General features: G+C 42.6%; 1 protein-coding gene and 1 long non-coding RNA gene across 2 annotated transcripts in view; one reads left to right on the top strand and one right to left on the bottom strand.

Moving 5' to 3' along the window:
* Window positions 1-981: 981 nt before the first annotated feature.
* The window catches only part of LOC134142412 (uncharacterized), a 32889-nt gene continuing 15697 nt past the window's right edge, over window positions 982-18173 (bottom strand). The window contains exons 3-4 of the long non-coding RNA XR_009958870.1: window positions 5832-5977; window positions 982-1181 (exon numbers count right to left, since the gene is read on the bottom strand). This is a non-coding gene — a long non-coding RNA (uncharacterized LOC134142412). The remainder of the gene's footprint in view (window positions 1182-5831; window positions 5978-18173) is intronic.
* Window positions 4876-16965, top strand: CAVIN2 (caveolae associated protein 2). Its single transcript, XM_062579488.1, has 2 exons — window positions 4876-5262; window positions 11571-16965. The coding sequence occupies exons 1-2, from the start codon at window positions 4876-4878 to the stop codon at window positions 12363-12365; spliced, it is 1182 nt and encodes a 393-aa protein (XP_062435472.1). The 3' UTR covers window positions 12366-16965.

Below are 18173 nucleotides of genomic sequence, written 5' to 3'. Positions count from 1 at the left end.
TAAATTCCAAGTTAGATAGCCTCATACTATACCTTTAAAGTCAATGCGAGTTTTGACATGAAATTCAATAAACTGAAGATGATATGTGCAGTCCCTGAAGCTCTTCTTTCCCCAATTAACTCCCCTCTCTTTCCTTTCCTGTCATTCTGTTTTACCTATTATTCCATGCCTAATAAATTATCAGTAATGCTCCAGCATAAAACATTTATTATCCTGAGCATCATGTGACTAATGAGTGAGTTAACCTCAAATTTTTGTCCATTTAATTCACAGGCATTGATTTTGCATGGAAAGAACTCTTGACTTATATCAGATGATCCCGGTAAATTTAATCTTTTTAATGCTTCTTCTTTTTAAATAAACGTAAAATGTTTTCCTCTATGAAGTTTCTCACCAGTAAAATCTACACTGCAACGTGGCAAAAAAACTCCTCTGCTATCTTTTCAAACTGATCAATAAAACTAAAAAAAAGTGCATAAAAATTATCTGATTCTTCAAATATCAGGCAACTCAGCCAACTTGACAGCTTTGTTACAGATGCAACATATTATCAAAGCTGACAGCTGGTGTCAAAATCAACAGCTGTAATTTAGCACCTGGCTGGAAGAGGTACCACTGGGTAGCCACCTCATCGCTAGTGAGCTCCTATCACCTTCCCCGCAGACCGTCCCCCCGGCCAATGCCCCTATTGCCAGCAACAGCAGAGAGCACCAAGGCCACTCAAGAGTCTGTGAACCACCAGGACCCCATGGAAACCCTGCAGGTGGGTGATGATGGGCCTGACAGCTAACTGAAAGCTACTGTCCCTGCATTTGCTTTACTGTGACACAGGGGGAACTAGGAAACCATACTTTGTATTTTGCGCTGGCTGCAATGGGGCTTTGCAGGCTTTCCTTGTGACATATATATGGCTCAAAGTCTTAAAAACTCAAAAAATTGCATAATCTTTTTAGAAGGTTCAAAACAGAAGTCAGGAAATACTGTTTATTCAGACTACAAAGACACAGTGTCTACCTTCTCCATCGTATAGAGGTGCCGTGCGGTCAAGAAGGTCGATGCAGAAAGGATTTTCACCTCTGGGAGACAGGCTCCAAAGAGCAAACCGAGGATGGGGTGGAGAGCACGTCTGTCCGGCGACAGGGACCACAGCCAGGCTGAGACTTCTCTGCAGCTCATCATAACTGAAAAAAAAACACATTTTGAGTAAAAACGTATTTGTGCCACATGAAAGAGACACAGACAGGCCCAGCTGGGGCTTCGTTGTTCCTTCCACAGGAAAACAGGCAGAGGAAGGGCTGGAAGCGGCACAGAGCCAGGATGGAGCGCTGGGCTGGCCGCTCCCACGGCTTTGCTGAAGAGCGCTATGGGGAGAACGACAGCCTGCCCGAGCACCGCTGCGCCAGGGTGGGCTCTTGCCATTCTACCTGGCATCCTGCCGTGTCCCCATTCCCCACGGCCCCTGCCACCGCCCCAGCAAAAAGGGCTTCTCCCGGGCTCCATTGAGGTCCCAGCCAGAAACGGAGAGAGAGAGAATGAAACAAAGCTGGGTAGGATCCTGTATCAATACAAGCAAATCATGACAACTCTTTAAAAACATGAATGTTTTAGCAACTGTATATCAAGTGGTTTCCTTTAGCCAGCCAGGGAGAGAGCAAAAACAGAACAGTTTTGCTTCGATCTCTGCCTTTAAAATATGTCCACTCTCCTCTGAGCCTGCATATTTTACAGTCTCAGCATACTTTACTTGTCGTCAACTCTGGCAGACTTGGTGATTTTTTTAAGTGAATTTACTCACCAAATACATTTTTCAAGCTCTCTTGACTTGAGAGAGAGAAGTTGCAATATGAAAGAAAATAGCAACCAAAAAAAAAATAGGTAATAACAGTAACACCACAGAATATTCAGGGGTTTGAACATTTGGTGATTGGAAAGAGTAACTCATTTGCATTATTTTTATGACATTAATTTTTATTCATTTCCATGGTATATCATTAAAATATTTTGTTTTCTGCACAAGAAAAAAAAAGGAAAGATCACAGCCCTTCCATACATTTTTCTCTATAGGATGTGAGAAATCATGAAGGCATTGTATCTACCCAAGTATTAGAAATTACAAACAAAAACATCTGCGTTGCAGCAGGAAGTCCTGTTACCAGGCAAATGTCAAGTGTAGAAGATAAAAAGAAATTTACTGTGCTTAAAAACATCAGCATATGCATGATTGACTGAAGTCCACTAAAGTTCAAAGGAGTATTTTCCCTGATGATAACAGCTTTGGATCAGACCTGAGAGCAGTTACATATTATTCTAAATAAACAGATTAGCGTTTCTTCCTGTCAAGTAGCTCTTTTTGGTGCAATCCTACTGAAAGCCTGAAAATATCTGATCTCTTTAACCACACCCAGTTTATCGCTGTTCCTCCAGATGTTTTTCCAACACTACAATTTTTCACAGAAGAAATGCTGAGAATCCTTTTAGCATAATTAGAATATCCAATTAATCTCCACAACATGCATCATGAATCATATCTCTAGGTACTTCTTCCACCAAGCAAGCAGTCTGTCCAACATTAGACTGTTTTAATATTTAACTTCTTCAGAATAAGCAGGAAGCTGTATAGTGAAAGGATTTAGCTCAGATCTATAATCATAAATAACTTTCTCCAGGCATCAGCATGAATACCTAGTACCCTATAAGCCATATTTTCCAAGAATTCTGCTGGAAAAAAAATCTGCAGTTTGCTCCCATCCCCAACTGGATCTAGTGGTATCTCCTGCCATCTACTGATGGTTAGAAGAAGGCTGCTTTTCAGACATATTTGTCAGCCAAACAATGCAATCAATGATCATTAAATTTCACTAAAATGCCATAAATAACCTAATGAGGCAAGAATCCATTAGCTTTTAAAATAACTAGAATCTATTTTTTAACCCCCCCCCCCTTTTTTTTACTGAGTTTCATCCAATCTCTCCAATCATTATCTCTTTGTGTATTACATTGTTTTCACCTTAACTGGAAAATTGCTCAGTCAGGCCTACCAGGCTTCCGCATGCCTCTGCACAGTGCAGACTGTAGGAACAGGTCCTGGCCTTGGGAATGAACACTGCCCACAGAGAGAATTAAAGGCATAAGCCGTCTTTCAGCACTTGCTGTAGAAAAGCTGCAGAGCTCTGTTTAAAGCAGCACTGACGCTGGGCTGTTTTCTCTGCTTTGCGTATATAGTCTTGCAATAAAGTGATTGGCATATACAGATTTCCTGAAAGCCTTTTTCTTCCACCAGCCTTCCACTGTTACATCTTTGGACACAGTATGACCAAAAAAGTAGGGCTGCAAGGAGGATCTATGTGTTCCACCAGCATCTCACCACCTACGCACTGTCTTTTCCAGCTGAGGTTCTCCAACCCTGGCATACTTTCACCCAAGAGATTTCTGCTGAGGTTAGTCAGCGGTCTCCCTGGGGAGTGCGGCCACACCCTCTGGAGCAGTTCAGTCGCGAGCTAGAATTGTTTTGTGTAAGACCAGTCTGCAAGACCTTCAAAAGGCAGTATTTTAAAGCCAGAAATGCACTTCATTAGTGAATAGGCTTAAAAACATTTCAAAGTGAACTAATTTGAAATGTATGCAGCCAGGCTCTTCCCCTCAAACGGGGCCACACCTTGGGAAGAACGTGAAGTTCCCTGCATAGGCCAGAGAAAGTTTCCAGCAGCCAGAGATGACTCATGTCCCAAACATCCTGACATTTCTGACTACTAACGGTCTGCATGCTCCCAAAGCACAGGCGTTTTCAGTCAGGGCCTCTCACACAGCACCGCTTGAAAACTTTGTGCTGTGCACAAATAGTCCAAATTCCAGCCCTGGTGCCAGGCTCGTGTTCGAAGCCTGCAAGTAGCTCCAAGTGCAGCCCTCTGCGTTGGCTATACATCGCGAGTAAGGTGAGAGTTTATTAGTGGTAAAAATAAGCACAGAAATGCAGTTTGACTGAAATCTAAAACAAGAAGCCTGCCCAGTTTCCATTTATTAAGGCAGCAGGACACACCGGGAACAAGACGCGCACAAGAACGGGCCGAGTGCTGGAATTACTCCGGGTGGCTTTCCTCAGCAACTCTTGCTTGTGCTGCTGCGACTGCAGGGCGATGCTGCATTACCAAAACACAACCCGGCCACTGGGTTTCCTCCTTGTGTGAGCTTTGGCAACGCAACAAGGAACTGCTGGGAGATGCCAGGAATGCAGGGACACCCAGTTCGCCTGCTCCTTGCCAGCCTGCCACCTGCCCACTCCCCCAGCACGTGCTGCAGCCCCCACGGCACCAGGGGCCTGGCCAAGGACCACAGCAAGCGCACACTTGCAGGATGCACACGTAGTCCACCCTCCCTGTTGACGGCAGGGGAGAAATGGCACAAGGCCCGCTGCGGGGCTTTGCCACAGATGGAAAAACACCGACATGTAGCCCAACGTTTTGCATCGTGCAAGGCAAGGCCCGACTGTGCTCCGCAGCCCCTCAGCCGAGGTGCCGTGGTTCAGCCAGGCTGCTGCGGAGCTCGAAGCCTGTCCAGCCTCCAGCAAAACTTCAGTTGCAGAGGAAGCGACCCGTCGGCGCATCATGATGCCTGCGCTGCAGGAGGATGGGCAGCAGGGAAGGCCCGAAGGAACTCACGCTGGGGAAAGGAGGGGGGAAACGGGAAGGAAGGGGGAAGAAAAGAAGGAAGGAGGAAGAGAGCGCTCCACCGGCAGAAGCGAGCGGCGCTGGGACAGCCCGGGCGGGCGGAGCCGGGGCCGCCGGGCCGGGCCAGGCCGGGCGGGGCCGGGGCCGGGGCCGGGCCGGGGCAGCACTTAAGAGCGGCGGTGCGGGCGCGGCTGGAGCCGCGGGCGCAGCCATGGGGGAGGCGGCGGGCGCGGTGGGAGCCGCGGGCGCGGCGGCGGCGGCGGGCGGCCCGGTGAGCGCCGTGACGGTGCTGGCGCTGCTGGAGAAGCTGGTGTCGATGCTGGAAGCGGTGGAGGGGCAGCAGCGGCAGATGGAGCAGCGGCAGCGGGGGCTGGAGGGGGCGGTGCGCGGCATCCAGGGCGACCTGGGCAAGCTGTGTCGCAGCCACGGCGCCACGGGGGCGGCGGTGGAGAAGCTGCTGGAGAAGTCGCGCAAGGTGTGCGCGCACACGCGCGCCGTGCGCGACCGCCTGGAGCGGCAGTGCGCGCAGGTGCGCCGCCTGGAGCAGCACCACGCGCAGCTGCTGCGCCGCGACCGCTTCAAGGTGCTCATCTTCCAGGTGAGTGCGCGCCGCGCAGCGCAGCGCAGCGCAGCGCCGCCCGCCCGCGCAGCGCCGGCACCGGCCCAAGCGTTGCTGAGCCGCGGCCCGCCCGCCCGCATATTTTCCCCTTTTTAAGCCATGATGCGGTCGGAGACTTAACTGCGCACAGGGACGTGGCTTCAAAAACTAACCAACCAAAAACCCCTCCATAACTCACTCGTTTGGGGAATAAAACACTGAGCTTGAGCAGCCCCAGCCTGGATGGGGCACTAATCCGTCTTGTTAAACTGGTCGCTTTCGGGTTAACTGTGTTGGTTGTTTGCCCTACGCCCTGGTAGTTTTTCCCTCGGGGGAAAAAAAAAAACAAAAACCAGCACTCAGCTTAAACTTGGCAGGGCTGGTTAGTTCCCCGGCACTTCCCCCAAGAAAGGAAGCTCCCTCCCCCCCCACACATTGTTCTCCCCAAATTATTACTCTCCTAAAGCCAGGAGAGGAAGAGTCACAGCTTGTGCAAAGCACGGTAGTTTCCACCCCAAAAGGAATGTGGAAATTATTCCAGGAGCTGGATAAATTAGAAGACAAATTACCTTGGGAAGTCCAGGTAATGCAAGATCTGTTCCTGTGATTCAAAGTGTTGCCATCTCCTAGGACCTATTATCCAACAGTTGGCTCCAGCCTCTAAATCAGGATCTAGATTTTAAATGCTTCCCGGGGCAGGGTGCACCAGCTTGACCTGGGTGAAGACAATTTTATATCACTTCTGCTACCCCTAAACATTAGAGTTAAAGACTTAGAATGGGATATAAAAAATACAGCATCTCCCTTCAGAAAAAAGCACCAAAGTTTAGTATTTTAAGATCTGATGTATAGAAGAAGGATGAAACACAGCTGTATATGTGCTGGGTGGTTAAAGTTGCCTCAGTCAATGAAATGCATTACTGCCTAGTGGCAGTGATTTGTAGTGATTTTTACATAGAAATAACAGTAAAATTCCGAGGAAGGATTTGGAGGATAAAGCAGCATCCTAATAGGAGAGGGCTGGGTTTGCTTGTTTCCTGAAACTACGAAATTCTATGAAGTTAAGACCTATTTAAACCTATGACTTCAGCCTGGGCCCTCCCCTAACTTCAGGTCCTGCAGTACACACAAACACAGCAAACAGCATGGGCTCCTTCTTGCAGAAGGGCAGCTCAAGCCCGCAGCAGCCACACAGCCCTTCGCGGAGGAAGATGAGGAGATCTCTGCACGGGGGGGGAGGGGTCTGGGTTTTTTTTCAGCTTGCATAGGAGGATATCATAGAATTGGCAAGGTTGGAAGGGACTTCTGGAGATCATCTAGTCCAACCCTCAAGCGAGCGGCCCACAGGGGATCGAACCCACAACCTTGGCATTATTAGCACTATGTTCTAACCAACTGAGCTAAGCCTAACCCCAATTGCTGACCACCTTCCCCTGTGTCACAGAGAAGCATGTTGCCCTAGGGTAGACAGGTAACAGCACGAGGCTGACGCAGATACAGGGCTTAGAAGAGAAACCCTCCGGTTCGGTTCAGGAAAAGCAATACTGGGCACTTTAACTGTTCCTACTGCTGGCCCGCTGCTGAAGAGAAACATGGATATGTGGAAAAGAAGAGTCAAAGGGGAGTTTCCCCGCAGGGAGGCCTGTGGAGAGGTGCTGCCTGCATGCCCTCTCTGCACAGCTCGCTGGGCGCGTGGAGGGACCTGGCACCAGGACAGGGTAGGGCCTGGCAGCCGGCAAGGCTACTGCCTCCATGAGGCCACTGCACAGAGGAAAGAGCAAAAGGCTGCCCAGAGTTAGCACCACACTGAGCAAGAGCCCTGCAAAAAACAACTCCAGGAAGGAGAAGCTGTAGCTATGAAGCCATCTTGATGCCAAATTTCTTTAAAAACAAAGAGAAATTTTGACACATGAGGTTTCTCTTCAGTTTATGAGTTTTTCTTTTCTACAGAACTACCCCTGAACTTTACCTCATGTTTCTCATTAAGACATACTTCTCCAGCTGCAGAAAACAACTCAATGTGAAAATACTGATTCAACTCTACATTCACTGTGCATTTCAAAATTCCTAATATTTCATGGGAGCACTGGGCAGAGCCAAAACACATGACTGAGCTTGAGCTTTGCATTTTATGAAACTGCTGTGACTCGCCGAGATCAGCTTTCCCTCAGCGTGTGCTCTGAGAATGAACCACATTTAGAGAAGCTCAGCTATTTACTTATTTTCCATAAAAATACCTTCAGTCTTCCCTTCCTGGATTTTCTGCATTGTTCCTTCTTTGCATATATTTCTTTAATTAGTGACATATTTTAATGGTGCTGTGTACAAGCCTTTGAGGATGCAAAAGTTATTACAAATGCTGTAAGTGACACAGCAATTTAACAAAACACTGAAATGACGTTTTTCAAATCCTTATTAAGCTCTAGCATTGTTCCCCTCTATTTTGTTCTCACCACATGACCAGGTTTGGGGAGAGTTGGTTTTGTTTTAGCTACAGAACCAAAATACAAGATTAAAAAAACCCAAAAAACTAAACCTATTTTTTCAGTAAATATTTTGAAATGCAGCTTGGGGTCAAGTCCAGTGATACTGAAGCCCCTTCCAGATGCCACTGTAGGTAAATACATGATCCTAAAAATGGAGCAAGCAAGAGGCAGGTACAACAAAATGGGAATTTCCTGTATCTTGTGGCTTAGGTCAGCATAACAACCTTCTGAAAAAGCACCCTCAAAATCAAAACTGAGCAAGTTAAGGAAGTAGATAACAGCATTATCAGCATGTAATCCTAACTACTGAATTTCCTACTGGAGCCTTCCAGGGAAAATACTGTTGTAGTGATTAACGACAAAAATATTTCACACGGCTCTCAGGACTTGATCCAGCTGTGCTGCGGGCACTCAGCGGGTCCATGCAGCCAAAACCACACCACAGGCCCCGGCAACCCAGTCTGCCCAGGGCCTGCCAGAGGTAGGCAGAAACCTCCTTCCCTTGCCTGTAGTCCCAGCCTGCTCCCTTGCCTTCTGCCTCCCCATTTGGGAAATCAGGACCTGAAGAGCATGTATTTGGTGAAGTAAAGTACATGGACTTATAGCTGCTCTTAGAAGCACGTATCTTGTTTTGACAGAAATCTCTCTTTCATAGGGCAATGCAAGTTTTAGATGCTTATTATGCATCTAACAGCACCTACAAAGGAGGAGCATGAGCTTCTGTAAGCATGGAAGAATGCCATCTCCCCTCCTTGAAGGCTGTGGCCTCTTACTACTTGTAGTACTGTAGAAAATTCAAACCAAAACACACTAACTTCCCTCAGGCAGCATCAGAGGTTCAGCAGTCCTAAGTAAGTTAATTACCTCAGTGAGCATCACCACAGGCACTTGCAGTTGCTTATTCACTTGGGCTGTTCAGTTTTGTAGTACACTGTTACAGATCTTGTCTTTCTTTACAGTGAAAGATTTATACAAGATTATGACCTATAAAAAGTTCCCAAGAGTAACAGATCAAAGCCACTTGGATGGCACTCAGCTTCACAAATACTACTAGTTCTAACTTCAAACTGTTAAACTTCCAATTTGACATGGATACCTTAGACACAGCACTAAACTGACCTTGAAACAAGCCATACTTGCCTGTTTCTGGATCATACTGCTTTGTGATTGCATATGACACCACTTTCCTACATTAAATACTTGTAAAGTTACAATCTATCTCTGTTCATTAAAACAGTTTTCTATTCTATTTAAGCACTTAAACCTGAATGTGGAATATATAAGCTGTATGTGATTAATTATGGAAAGACTACACAAGACAAATTATGTTTTATACTGAGTTCTCATGCTCTGAGGAATAATTTAACACTACATCCATTCCCGTAAACCACATTTCATTAACTGCAGTGGAGAGAAAATACAAATATTTGTACTCCATTTAGAGCTATTTTCACTCAGTGCTGGTGCAAAACTTTTTTGTTGTTGTTGTTGGTTTTTTTTGTTTTTTTTTTTTTTTTTTTTTTTGTTTTGGTCACTGTTGCCAATAGTTGCAGCAGGATGCCTTTATACCTAACACGTGTAGGAAGAAGAGCTCATGCTCAGAAGAGAGAGCATCTCGAACATCCACTGCCTCCACTGCCAGTGCAGGGTTTTGAAAGCTTCATCTGTGTGATGTATCTGACAGAGACTGCTGGTCCATGAAGGTGTACAGAAACCGTAGAAGCAAAAGCATACAAAAAACATACGGGCATTAATTTTTTGATACATTTCATTTTATATCCTTGAGGGATATTCAGCAACACACTTAATTCCCATTAGCACAAAATTTTTCTGTCTGTCCACAGGAATATCCTTGAGTTCTGGATGCACTGCAAAGTAGTCCTTACTAATTTTTAAAACAACCACGTACAAGGTACAATGTGGTGTCACCTGCTCATTCATGAAGACATCCTTACACAGTCCTGACAGCAAGTTTAACCCAAGACACTGTTCTCTTTAGTAATCCAACTGTATGCTCAGTCCTAAAAATAATGAGCATAAGCTTAGAAGCAAGTGTGGCTAATTTTTTACCTTTAACTGTTAGGCATAGGTCCACCAGGGACAGATGTAAGACTATTACAAACATTTTGCTCAGCACTTACTGCTTTCTCATATCTCAAGATAAATTCTGAAACAAAACCAAAAACTTTCCAATCTGAACACTAAGTGATATTACACACACTAGGTCTGCCTAAAAGTCATAAAATAAGTAATAAGTACAGTAATAAGTACAGTAATAAGTAATAAGAATATGCAGTTCTGACACGAGTAATAACTCTGAAAGGAACAGGAGAGCGTGTTGGCAGAGCTTTTTGATGCTTTTTGTATGGGCAAACACCTGCCAAGCTTCCTGCCAAACAGAGCACTCGCAGTGACATGCCTCACCTGCTGGGGCTTGCAAAGCTGCTGTGCTCGGTGGTCAGAGATCCTTCATTATGAGCTATGGCTCTTTCCCCTGTTCAGCTTGCTGTGTTTTCAGACACCTGCTGGATTATTTCTTTTTCCTGTCCTTTCTTGTATTTCTTTCTAAAAAGTGATCATTTTCCTTTTAACTGGAAGTGACTACCAGTATTCTCTACATGGTATAAAGTCTGCTTATATGTCATAATCTTATTTTCTTTGATGTCCCACAGATTTATCTTGTCCATATTTTTAGTATTTATCAATTCAAAAAGATTTTTTTTCCTGTGCTCTAGCCAGCACACACACTATAAACATCATGGACTACATAGCTTACAAATAGCAAAATCTACAGGAGAGCAAACGTCGACAAAGATTTTTCCCAAATTGCACCTGTAGTCTTCCCACAGAGAAGAGAGAATATCCTCACTGCCATGGATGGAAGTTATCTCTGTAGCATAGAGCACTGCAAGCCATGTTTAAAGCACACCCACACCAGCTCTGGTGCTTTTGGCCAACCTTGCTCCAGATGACACTTAGTCTCACTCAGATCCTCCCCACAGACCTAGTCATTCCAGTGACGGCATCTGCCATCCAAAGGAAGTGGGCAGAGGAAAGGAGTGAGAAGCATGTGTCAAAATCTTATCCTCATGCATCTAGTGAAACATGGCTCCTTCAATTCCTCAAAGTAATGTTCAGACTACTATGATCACATAAAACAGAAGTAAAAATTCTGGGTTGTGCTTTGTACCACGCTAAGACTGATGTGAACCAGAAAGCTTCACTGACTTCCAGTTGAGAGTTCAGTCTTAGTATCAATAATCCAGTTTTAACAACATAGCATTTTCACTCTTTTCAGAAAAGTGTAACTGCATTCTCCATCTAAGCTACCCCTCACATGTACCCAGCATCTCTATGGGAAATTAATAATCCCAACCTTTGGCTAGAGAAACTGAAAGCTGTGGGAGGTTGTCTTCTTTAGGTCTACACAGGAGATGGGTAATAAGACCTCTTTAGCCATGCCTTAGACACAATACCATCCCATCTCCCAGGGGATAAATTTACAGCTTTACAGCCAAACTCTTAAATAACTGTATCTAATTTAAATGACAAAGAACAGACTTTCCATTCTGTATACATTCCAAGTCACTCTGAAAGAGAAATCTCACAGTTGGCAGCTCATTAGTCTTAAACTGTACGAGATAATGGTTCAGTGGGCTTTGAGTGGCTTGTTACTGCTTCAATATATTGAAACAACATGAAATGTTCAGCATCCTTCATCTTATTGTTTAAAAAAAGAAAAGTAATTGTTCAGGGTTGTGCTTTGTTTATTAAATTTGTGTCCTGTGAACTATGAAACTCAAATATTGTCAATTCTTTCAGGAAGAAAACGAGATCCCTGCCAGTGTTTTTGCAAAGGAGCCTATTCCCAGTGTTACAGAAGGGAAAGAAGAGCCTGTGGATGAGAACAAAACACTGGAAGAAACCTTGCATACAGTGGAGCTGTCTTCAGATGATGAAATGCCTCATGAGGAAGGTGATGTGGATGACAGCGCAGAGGAGAAAATAGAAGAATCAAGAGCTGAGAAAATCAAAAGGTCCAGCCTCAAGAAGGTAGACAGCCTCAAGAAAGCATTTTCCCGCCAAAACATTGAGAAGAAAATGAATAAAATCAGCACAAAGATTGTCTCACCTGAACGGAGAGAAAAGATTAGGAAATCCCTTACTGTACATCATCAGAAGTCCTCCTCTTCAAAGAGCTCATCTCTCAAAGCATCTCCCCTCACACTTAATGAAAAGAAAGTCCCGGAAGGAGAAAGCACTGCTGAAACTGAGGACAGACCAGCAGAAACTACAAGCAAAGAGCAAGCTGAGAATGAAGAGGAAATGTCATTCCCTGATACGCATTCAGATGCGACACCTACCACGTCTCTAGAAGAGAGCAAAGCAATAGTCGATTCTTTGGAGAAAGAAGCCAGAACGGAAGGGAAAGCCATGATAAACAGCAACATTGAGCTGTCAATTGTTGAAGATGATGAGGAGTATGGGATGCCTCTAGAAGTTTCTAGCCACAAAGCGTATGAGGAGAGAAATGAACCCGTCAGTGGTGAGATGGAACAATCTGATGAAGAAACAACCCAAGCAGCTGTTCTCCAGATAGACCAAACAGCACAATAAATCTCAGCCTTCTTTTATGTTGCAAATACACACGGCTTAGTTAAGTGAATAGTCGGTGTATATTTCTGCCACATGTGTTAGCAGTGATTCTGTTTCTTCCATTGTTTTCTCTGCAATGATAATTTACTGCATCATATTGCATGCAGAGTGAACAAAGTCAATGGCATGGGCTGCAACATGCTCCACTCCAACTGTGTATTTTAGGCCAATTCACTGGTGGTGTTTAACTTAGAGGTGTTGTCAGCTGGCATAGGAGACTGGCATGTCTAGTAGAAGCAAGCTGGTATACTGGCTTTCTTAGAGTTAGGTCAGAGACATATATGGCAAGTAGTCACAAAGCAAAGATTTCTGTTCTCTTTTTTTTTTTCCTATCACCCTATTTCATAGCACTGTGAGTAGCTCTGTATTTAAATGTAGAAATACCAAAGTGAACAGTTTAATTTAGGTTGCCTTGCTAAGCTCTCAGTATACTAACAGATTCAGCAAATACATACGTGTGTGTTATTTGTTCAGGGCGTTATGCTGTAAGTTTAGAAGAAGAGTATTTAGAGAGTGAAACTGAAAAGTTGGTCCCACTGACTTCAATGAGGGTGAGATTTTGCCAGTAGTCTCTTCATATTCACTTTGAAGAAATGACTGTGTTTATATGGAACTGGAAGGATGATTTTTGTAATTACCAGAGTTATGGAGATATATTACTGACATGAATGCATAATCAGCTACTGTACCTTTAATAGATCAGAAATTGGCAAAAAAAAAAAAAAAAAAAAAAAGAAGGAATTTGATAGAAACATGGAGACAGTTTCAAGGAAGTATGAAGTGCTATGAAATGTTTAAGCAGCCTACAATATTAAATCTATACTTCCAGCTTAAAAAGTACATACTCAGATAACACTCATTCATTCATTCTTACTCCTTGTAGCAACATAGTATCAAACTTTGCACCTGCACAACTTTGTATCTCAGAGTATTTTGAAAGCAGCATAATTTGTCTTTTTACAGATTATTTCATATATGAAGCTATATCTACACAAAATAGTTATATAGTTACAGGGATGTAAAGTTTTTTTTAAAAAGGGTGAAAATGCTCATTTAGGCATATCTAAAGGAAAAAATGTGCTATGGATTAAACTTCATGGCAAGGATGAGTTCACATAAAGACGAGTCCGCAAAGCCACAAGATTTCATTCTCTGCTAATGACTTTCATCAAAACCACCTACATGCTCTGAAAATTGCACATTTGTCAGTTTTCAAAATTCATGGAAAATAAGAGGTTACAGAGTAATTTGTTCCCTGTGAATGTTCATTCCAGTCACTTACAAAGGTAAGGAGGAGGGAAGAAAGGGAAGAACAAACAACGATTACTTTGCATCCTTGTTTGTTTATGCAGTAGGGTTTTTTTTTTTGATATATATATATAAACATAGACATATATAATTCTACTGATACTTAATATTGTGATAAAATATTTTATCTTTCAAGTTGTATTTAGAGTCAGAAATTATGGAATAAATAAAAGCTACAGCAAAAATACCATTAGGAAGTGATTAACAGCCATTACTCTGCAGGAGTAATACCTATAACCAGTAAATCACACTGGAAATCAGTAAGAGCTTAGTGTAAGCAAGTACTACTAAGAGTTAAGCTCTTAACTATGTAGTATCATATAAGAGATATTGTTTATAAGAAAAATGGCATAACTCGTGCAGCTTTATTTTTATTTTATATTAACAACAATAGATTTTGACCATTTTTACTTGTAACTAACTACAAATAATGACAAATAAAAATATAACATAAAACACAATCCTGTCAATCTTTGAAAGAAATGATTTTAGAAGTTGGCAGAGATTAAATTTAAAGGTCAAACATTTATTACTCCAGTTCATGTCCCCATTGTATCTATTACATTTTCTTTCTCATCCTCTGCTGTTATTTGGAAATCCAAACACCAGGTCTCAGACTTTGCTTTCCAGGCACTCATCAGGTCTCTTAACACATCTGAAGGTAATAGGCAGTCTGCAAGACCTGCTGGCTCCATTTGCATTTTTTATTGGACTGCAGCATCTAACACTTTAAATAGTCCTAAAAGCATAATTGTATTGAATTGTATATTCTGTTTATTCACACAGATAAACTCACATCTTCTAGAGTGCCACATAGTCTTTAGGAGACTTAATTTAACTGACAGACCAAAGCATGTATGTTTTAACCTTTATGTAAGAGCTGTCAACTTCCTGTAGCCATGAAGTGCTAACCAGGGAACCCAGCATCATGTTTACATTTCACTTTCAGATATGCCTGCTTTGTTTGTCCTCGTAAGCTTTAATTCAAACAATATCCCTGGACACACTTTATCCGGTTTTACAGATGCTGAAATGAATCTTACGCTCAGTGTTTTAAGAGCATTAGAATGCTATCCAGTAAAACCATAGGCAACGCAGGCACTCAGCATCTATGACAATAATTCAAATAACTACTTCAGGACACACTGTGTACACAGGGATCAGTTGTAGAACTAGAATTAAACTTTTTCTCCTGTAAAATTACATATATACAAGGATGAGCCAGCCTGTAGTTCTAACAAACATAAGAAAATATGCTTTGTAAGACATAAAAATGTTTACTCAAGCTTGCAAATGCCTACTTTTGTGCTAACTTCTGGATTGGAGTAAGAACTAAACTCAGTAAAGTCAGGTTTCTGGGCTGCCCTTCAACCTCTATACTCCCTACCTCCACTTTTGTGTCCTAACTAAAAATGTAAGTTGCAATTCTTACCACCTCAGGGAGCAGAAAGACTGGCAGTGGCAGCACTAGTCTTTCAAAATATCTGAAGCATGTGCCTGGATCTTGTCAAGCTGACAGATGTCAAGCGTATGCATGGGTGCTCCATTCTTGTGGTGACAGGTTTGTCTACATAATTACTTTTTTTAAAACTGTATATTTACACTTCTTGACACTAAAACATGACTTAAAGGGTATAGCGTCTGTCTGTTAACTGCATACATATCATTATTCCTCAGAAGACAGGACCTGTTAGTTATTGCACAGATTCAGTTTGACCTCCACTGAGATCAACAGGAGTTTGGCACAAAGAAAGAGGGTGTGATAAAGTCCGTATGGTATAAATGTTTAAACTAGCAGCACTCAGTGGCTGCTGATACTTCTATTTTCAGTGCCAGAAAAACTGCTGACATTTCTGTCCGCTTTTAGGAGAAAAGGGCAAGGAGCATCCTGTTGACCGTTACGTGCTAATCCATGAGCAGACTCTTTTGTGAGAAGGCTTACAAAGATACAGGGTTTCTGTATCATCTTACTGCCAAATTAGAAAGCAGAGTGAAAGCACTAAAATGGGCCTGACTAAAATATGTTTGATAATTAAAAAGACAGAAGAAAGGGGAAAAGATAAGGTACTGGAGGTTAAAATATACCTGTATGCCCTTTACACTGATGCAATGAAAGCCATTTTTCATTATAGGCTGTAATGCCAAAGAGTTACCTGACTGAGTGATTGATTTTAAAGAAAGCTAAGCTCAGAAGAATTACTGAAGTAATGACAATTTATTAGAGTGCCAACTACTCACCAAGGGACCTGTCCAACCCTGAAAGTCACTGAAAAGTCTTCCGCTGACTCGAAGGACAATCTGAGCCATATAAGGTTTTTGAGCTGTACATACAACTTCTGTAATGATCAGTAAGAGCTGTGTATGTAGACCTAGGACATGAGATCTCTCTGTATAGCGCCCTAATCCAACCTGCTTAGCTCATCAACAGAATAAAAAGTTTTACTGCCGTCAGCATTGCAGATACAACATTGCTGGAGAAAAGCAGGATGCATCATTAGCAAAATTTTAAGCTAAGTTCTGACTCTAGGGTCTTTAGTGTAATTGCATACAACAAAGCAAATGTAGCTCAAATTTCTAACAACAAAGCCAAGTGTGCAGTAGAAAAGTTTTGTTGTAAACTGCTAAGCCAATCATGCTCACTCTAGGTGTCAAGAAGATGATGTCAGGCAGTTGCCTTGCTCTCTTGCATGCAAAGAAAACACTCACCACCAGAGCAGAGTAAGTATGCAGATGTTTGGCCCCCATCCTGTTTAGGATTTTGCCTAGGCAACTAAACAACTGATCAGAAACAGCTGCCAAGGCAGCCTGGAGGGGTGCTGACTCAGCACAGAAGTATCTTCTACTCTGATTCACAACCATCACATTCCCAAACAATGGAAAAAGTGGGTTAACCACTTTCTAGCATTTTACACTGACTATTGCCAGGGCTTTGATTCAGAATCTGCTCTAGAATCAGTATCAACCCCAAGCTGAGTTTGACTGTATGCATAAAGAAGTTTTAATTAGCTTTTGGTGGAGGCTTATATTTTCTGCCTTCTTTTTGATTGATATGCTATTTTTCCCTTCTTTCTCACTCCTCCAAGTCACATGCCTGAGTCTGAAGTACACACTAATTCAAATAAAGAACTCTAACCGCATATTGAGAACTGATAATCGATGTCATCTTTAGTGTTTCTTACATGGAGTAAGATGCACTCCCTTTTAATAGGGTGCATTGCTGTAATTAGGAATAAATCTGCTTTGTTAACCAAAAGCTAGAGATTGTTATTTATTTTTCTTTCAGATCAGAGATTAATATTACTGTATGACCATTGGCACTAACCTCTTTTTCCACAGCAACACTAAAGAGAACATAAACTATGAGTCATATTACTCTCTGAAGGACTTTTTTGTAATTATGATCATTGCACAGTTCCTGAAATACATTAGCTGACACATAGCTCTGGCATAACAGCTTTGACTCTCCTTCATTTGAACATGCAGGCAGAAAGGAGAGGCCTCCATTATTTTCTCTCTTGCAGACTGAGCAGAGCACTGCACAAAGTACAAGACGTTTATTATTCACCATAACTGTACAGCTCCTAAAGATTCCACGGCAATGTTTTCCTTATAAAGGTGTAACAGTTTTCCTCACTTTCAATAACCTTAAATGATACTGACCTTCTAAAAGGAAACGCATGTGCTTCTCAACCTGGTTAGTAAATCGAGGTCTGACAGCTGGAATTGATCCAAACTAGAAATCATATTATACTTGGTAGCTGCAAGGTTGCACACTAACATTGCTACTCTGCCTGTCAACAGCTTTAAATTCTCCAACATTTCTTCTCTCAGAGAGCATAGCTGAAATAGCCAACTCAAAATAAACCATAGCTAAATCAGTAAGAATTGTGACTCTCTGTACTTCCTTAAGTAAAAATCTGTTTTTGGAACAACTTAGCCATACAGCTCCTTGGACTATCTCACCAGATGATCACGCTAGAATATCACGGGAGATTATAGGACTTTTTGTGGCTGTTTCTTATGTTTTCCTTGCAACACAATCTGTTGTGCACTTGTGCAAAGCACTCAGAAAACCCGTAATATTTGTTACGGCAGCAAAATCAGGAAAGAAGATTAGCAAAATCAAGGATATCCACTTTCAGTCAACAGCCACAAAACAGAATGAAGAGACAGAAGCAGCTTGTGTCTCTTGCTCCTCCCAGGCCTTAATATCAACCTTGTAATATAGTCACTAACAGATAAACCAGCCCCAAATTCGCACCAAAACAAAGGATACTTCTCTCACAAAGCCTTGACAGCATAAAACAGCATACATAGGGTCAGGCTTGTGACAGACACACAATCAAACACCAGAACACCACCTAAAATAAAACAATCACTCTACAGTGACCACTCTATAGGCTGGTCACTTCTCTCTAAAGGTTTAGAAAAGGGAAAAAAACCACTAAATTCAAATTTCTG

This window comes from Rhea pennata, chromosome 6 (genome assembly GCF_028389875.1).
Source record: "Rhea pennata isolate bPtePen1 chromosome 6, bPtePen1.pri, whole genome shotgun sequence".
NCBI classification, from domain to species: Eukaryota; Metazoa; Chordata; class Aves; order Rheiformes; family Rheidae; genus Rhea; species Rhea pennata.
Note: the sequence above shows the minus strand (reverse complement) of the source record. Positions and strands in the feature narration are given on the sequence as shown.

Excerpts from the sequence above, each read along its gene's own strand:
- CAVIN2 (XM_062579488.1), top strand. The coding sequence starts at position 4,876 with ATGGGGGAGGCGGCGGGCGCGGTGGGAGCCGCGGGCGCGGCGGCGGCG. Across the intron at positions 5,263-11,570 it reads TCAAGGTGCTCATCTTCCAG|GAAGAAAACGAGATCCCTGC; the intron begins GTGAGTGCGCGC and ends CAATTCTTTCAG.